The 6,074-nt window shown below is 34.6% G+C and overlaps 1 protein-coding gene across 1 annotated transcript; it reads right to left on the bottom strand.

Annotated features, from left to right (window-relative positions):
* On the bottom strand, positions 2,087–5,742 carry LOC107635240 (MDIS1-interacting receptor like kinase 2-like). The gene is made up of 2 exons (XM_016338647.2): positions 2,828–5,742; positions 2,087–2,741 (listed from the first exon to the last, which is right to left on the bottom strand). The coding sequence occupies exons 1-2, from the start codon at positions 5,649–5,651 to the stop codon at positions 2,356–2,358; spliced, it is 3,210 nt and encodes a 1,069-aa protein (XP_016194133.1). The 5' UTR covers positions 5,652–5,742; the 3' UTR covers positions 2,087–2,355.

Here is a 6,074-nt window from a genome sequence, read left to right as displayed (position 1 = left end):
TACTTTTAGTAAAATAATTTTTTTGAATAAAATTCTGAACAAATATAATAAATTTAATTTTCTAAAAATTCGAGTTGTTATAATAACAACTTTAAAAAATATACATGAATGAATTTTGCATATATATGTAGTCCTTTTTCCAAGAATAATGCTACAAGGACTAGGTAAAAAATTAACGAGTTTACTTCCTTCAACTTATATAGAGAAGAGAGATAAAAATTCAACTCCATTTGGAAAAAGATCAATCATAAACGAAACCCTAAATTATATTTTTCACCATTCATAACACAATTTATAACCCAACAAAACATGATACCTCTTGATAGTTAAATAACATATTAATAATAAATATCATAAACGTGATCCTTTAGGTACGAGGCATCCACTTAAATAGGTAGTTTAAATAAGCAGTACACGTGTAACATACAGTTGGATAGATTACCAAATCAAATGAGTTTGATGGTGGATATTTATAGAAAATTAAAGTCTAAGACCATAAAATCTGCATCAGACCACCATTTCCAACAAGAAAAATACATGTAGTTGTATTAAAAACCTAGTCGATATAAACTTGAGAAACACAAAAAAGTCGTATAGATAGAGAAGATGTCATTTCAAATCATTTCCCTGTCACAGACAAATATTAATGGATTGTAATTAATAAATGAACCAAAGAAATGGGGTGAAAAATTAGAAATGCAGGAATATGACTAACAAAATTCAAAGTATACCTCAGATATAAGTAATTCTAACAAAATAGTCAATTTTTAATTAAAAAAAAAAAGATAAAATAGCAATACAGAGACTGAATAATGTATGTTTCCTGAGCTCATACCTACAGTCTGTCTTTTTTCCTTTTAAGAGTGAATACAACTCTACACATTAGGACAAATGAAGTATATTATTGTATAAAATTAAAAGAAAAATGCTATGAAAAGAATCCAAAATTAATTAAGATAAGTTTTTGTTAGAAGAGATTAAGATTTTCAATTCTCATGGAACATATTCAGTGAATGAATTCTTCACATGGCAAAATAATCAATTTAATAGAAAACAAGATTTAACTTTCAATTGATAAAGAAAGACTAACTTTGCATGATGTATCCCTCAGACTCATGTCTCATAAAATGTATTAAGATTACTTTAAGGACATATAGCAATTTTTTTATGAAAAACCAAAAAAGGAGGGGGTCTAAGTATAAAATATAATAAAAAGTGTGGTGCAAAGACAGCAGAAAAATATCTAAATTCATAAAAAATTCTCTAAGAAAAATAATAAAATAAAATAAAATAAAGTGAAATGGAACTTAGGTAGTTCGCAGAGATAGAGACTAAGCATAACAACGCAGAAAGATCAAAAAATGTGATATGACAGCAGTAAAAAGTGTGGTGACAGTACTGAATGCAGGAAGCGGTAGTGACAACCATAGTAGTAACTACGGGAATGGAACGAGAACATGACAAGAATCTTAATAGAGACAAAAATTTCATCTCTTCGACATTATGATTAAAAGAAAATAGAGAATGTGTAAATAGCAAAAACAAAGGGGCAAACTTTTAATTATTAATTTTTTAAAAATAAAAGAACAGGATTTTATTTGTAATATTTTTATGTTGGTTAATGTTACTCTCACTAAAAATAGAAATAACGAATCCACAATAAAAAAAATATCCAAACCAAAAATTAAAACATTCAAGCAATTTAAACGTACTTTTCACCTTCAATATTAAAACAAGCACATCCTTTAGAAATAAAATGATTATTGAATGCATTATTTAAGGGGAATAAAATGAAATTCCAGGTCTAACGGGACCAATGGAAGTATGGAATTCTTTTGAAATACACTTTAAAAAATAACAAATAGAGAGCATGGAAGAAAAGTCATAGAGCTAGAAAAATGAACAGTAATAAGAATAGGAAAAAGAAAAAGAAAGAAGCAAGCTAGTGGCTCATCGCAAAGAATTCAGAGGGTGTGGTTGGACGGAAATGTCTCACTTTTCTTTAATCAAATGTCACGGGTTTAATCCTCCCCTTGTGCAACAAAAAAAAGAAAAACTTCGAAGTTCTAAATCAACAAGAATCGAGTTCATCAATAGATCATTTTTTCTTCTTTATTCTCTGCTCTTTGTTGAAACATTAACAATGAGATTACTCTACTTCTATTCATGCATTCTGACTCAACAAGCTTATCTCCTTTTGTAATAGATTGGCACAAAACATAACCAAAGAAATTAACTTTTTACTCGGACATATATATAAATGGTACACACGGTGTCAAAGTAAACAAGCTTAAGAATTAAGACACAGGTGGACTATATATATGAAGTATGAATCATTAGATCATAATGAAGCAATCACGTAAGTGCACTCCCCGATCCTTCTTCAATGAGTTGCCCAATTCTGATCATAGGAAACTGGTGATTAGCTAAAGGTGACTTTCCCATCATAAGCTCTTTAGAAATCTGATGCATGGTTGGTCGAGATTGTGGACTTTGTCTCAAGCACTCAAGTGCCCACTTTGTGATCCACATGATTTCCCCAACAATTGAATTCTTAGGATGGGGTGGCCTCTGATCCATGACATCAACCAATAACAAATTGTATGTTATTGATGCTGTTGTTGGCGACAACAATGAGTTGATCAAATCTCCTGGATGCTTTCCCATGAGGATCTCCAAACAAAGCACTCCAAAGCTATATACATCACTTTTCTCTGTCACTTCCATAGTCTGAGCTAGCTCTATAACAAAATTGGAAATTTCAAGTTATGCATAAAGAAATATATGGATCATTCTTGGTATAGAAATCAAGGGAAAATGAACTTACCAGGAGCTCCATATCCATAGGTGACTACAAGTGTTGTCCAACTTGAACCTGGCTTAAGAAACTTAGCTGTCCCAAAATCAGAGACATGAGCTTCATATTCTGAATCCAAAAGGACATTCTTGCTCGATATGTCGCGATGAACTATAGGAGGTAAGCAATCATGATGCATATATGATAGAGCATTAGCAACTCCTTTAATCACATTCACCCTCTTTCCCCAATCAAATTTACTTGCTTTCGCTTCATCTCTTAGCACTTGATCCAAGCTTCCACCTTCCAAGTACTTATAAACCAAAAATGAGAACCGTGAATGTTGGCAAAACCCATATAGCTTTATGATGTTGCGGTGCTTCATTTCTGTCAATGCTTTGATTTCATTCTCAAATGCTTTCAAATTGTATGTCTCCTCCCCAATAGCAGTCTTCTCATGAAGCTTCTTCACTGCAACAACCATACCTGAAGGCAACTCAGCCTTGTAAATAGATCCTTGCCCTCCAATTCCAATGAGATATTTGTCATCAAAATTATTGGTAGCTTGAATGATTGTTTCAAATGCCATTTTCCCATCATGGCTCCATATGGAAAAGTGCTCTTCTGATTGCACTTCTTTAACATCATCTTCTCCCTTTCTGCCTCTTCTGTAAAGAATATACATTGAAACACCTACCACACAAAGTGCTAGAGCAAGTGCTCCAAAGATGAGAGACAATACCATCTTCGGGCTATGCTTCTTTGTGCATCGCTCCAAGCCGGTGACATTGTTAGCACACAAGCCTCTGTTACTTTCCAAGGACCAAATTGAAGCATTAAGAAAAGCTTGATTGTTTGGAAGAGGCCCTTCTAACTGGTTGTGTGATATGTTGACAGAAATCAAGACTGACATGCCATCAAAACTGGAGGGAATATTGCCAGAGAGATCATTGTGTGAGAGGTTCAAGAAGTTCAATTGCGTCAGATCTCCAAGCCACCTTGGTATTGTTCCATTCAACAAATTGTTGCTAAGATCAAGAGAAGAGAGAGGTTTAAATGAGGCAATGCCAGAGGGGATGCTTCCCTCTAGTCTGTTGATGCTCAAGTTCAATTCAACCAATTTGGGTAACTGCATAACTTCTCTTGGTATGTTGCCACTCAACTCATTTCCTGCTAGGCGCAAGAATGTCAGATTCTTCAATGATCCTATTTCTGGTGGAATGCTTCCTGAGAGATGATTGTTATTGATACTGAGTTCAAACAAGTTTTTCATATTCCCTAGTTCCTTTGGAATCTTTCCATTCAGTTGGTTTGAAGAAAGGCGAAGCCTACCCAGATTAGTAGCCTCAACAATTTGTGGTGGTATAGCACCAGAAATATTGTTGTTGGACATGTACAAGTTCTGAAGGTTATGGTTCTTTCCCCAGTTTGGTGAAATCTGACCATAAAACTTGTTATCACTCAGATCAATATGTACTGAATTCGGATATATGCCGAAAATTTCTGCAATGTCACCTTCCAACTGGTTTCCCTGTAATGTGAGTCTAGCAATGTTAGAGCAAGTCTTCAAGCTTCTTGGCACTGATCCAGTAAAATGGTTGTTCTCAGCATTGAAGTATGAAAGTAATCCACCTGAGCAGATTTGAGTTGGCAAATGGCCAATGAAATTGTTATTGGACACGGAAAGGGTGTTCAAACTTGTCAAGTTATTAATGCCCTGTGGAAGGGTGCCATTAAACTTGTTGGTGGCCAATTCTAGCATCTTGAGGCCTTTCAGGTTTCCAATTGTTTCAGGGACAGTTCCAGAGAGGTTGTTTGTATGGAAGCTCAAGTAATTCAAATTGACCAGATTACCTATAGAGGCAGGAATTGGTCCAGAAAAATTATTAAAGCTGAGGTATAATTGGAAGAGCTTTGTCAAGTTTCCCAATGTGGAAGGAATGGATCCAGAAAAGTGATTCTTATCAAGTGCAAGGGAATCTAAGTTAGCTAAGTTTTCTATGGAAGCAGGGATGGATCCAGAAAGGTTATTGCTATTAAGATATAACAAGGTTAAGTTAGACATGTTCCAGATGGAGGGTGGAGTTGACCCAGAGAGTGTGTTATTAGAAAGGTATAATTGTTGCAAATTGCTCAAGTTACCAATGGTAGGAGGGATAGCCCCAGAGAGAGTGTTGCTTGAGAAATCAATCGTATGAAGGTTTGTCATCATTCCTATTTCCACTGGAATGGAACCAGAAAGATGATAATTATCTATGAAAGAAAGATACTCAAGGTTGACCAATTTGCCAATCCCAGTAGGAATGTGGCCAGAAAGATTGTTGTTTCCAAAATCTAGATATGTTAAGTTGGCCAAATTTCCTATGGACTCAGCAATTTGGCCACTTAGATGGCATTCGAAAAGATCAAGCCCGTGGAGACTTGTCAAGGTGAAGATCTCTTTAGGAATGGAACCTTCAAAGAAATTTTTGGACAAGTTCAATTGATTAACTCTTGACAAGTTACCAATCTGTGGGGGAATGGTTCCATGGAACAAGTTGTTGTATATGTTTATGCTGAGGAGGTTTGGGAATGAAGAGAAGCTGAGACTGTGGAGTGTACCTTTGAGTCCAAAATTTTCAATGTTCACGGTTGTGATTGACTTTGATTTGTCACACTGAATTCCTTTCCATCTGCATGGACTTGTGCCGTTGTTCCAAGATGACAAGATAAGTTGGCTTTTGTTATCAAGAGTGGCCTTCCACTTCAAGAGTGCATTTGCTTCTTCACTTTTCTCATCACTTGCAGCTAAAGCCACACAAGAGCGTTTCACAAGAACATAGAAGAGGAATATTAAGAGAATTTTTCTCGACATAGTTCAACCTTTTGTGTATGGATTGAATTATTGGATGGTATGTTGTGGCTGGTGGTGATTGATCAGTTCTGGGCACTTTAGAAAATGATATCAATACATATATAAATGCGGGTCGTGCACTTATTTATTTTATATACATTATTTTTGACATGTGCATTATTGTATTATAAAAATAAAACAGATATAAGTACAAGATTCTTTTTATTTATGGTATGATTTAATATGGTTTCACACCTGTAAAGACATTTTTAGATGAGCAATTTTTCTATTATTTTAAGCATTTAAATTAAAATTCCATCATAAGAGTACGAGAAGAATGTTCTAGTTGCTTAAAATAACAACAGTAACCAGAGCAGGTGTGTCACATGTGGACTTTTGAGAAACGGAAAATTATTTCAAGGTCAATTTTATAGTGTGTATGTA

The sequence above is a fragment of the Arachis ipaensis genome, chromosome B04 (genome assembly GCF_000816755.2).
Source record: "Arachis ipaensis cultivar K30076 chromosome B04, Araip1.1, whole genome shotgun sequence".
In the NCBI taxonomy this organism is placed as follows: Eukaryota; Viridiplantae; Streptophyta; class Magnoliopsida; order Fabales; family Fabaceae; genus Arachis; species Arachis ipaensis.
The sequence above is the reverse complement of the archived record's forward strand: the minus strand, read 5'-3'. Positions and strand labels throughout refer to the sequence as shown.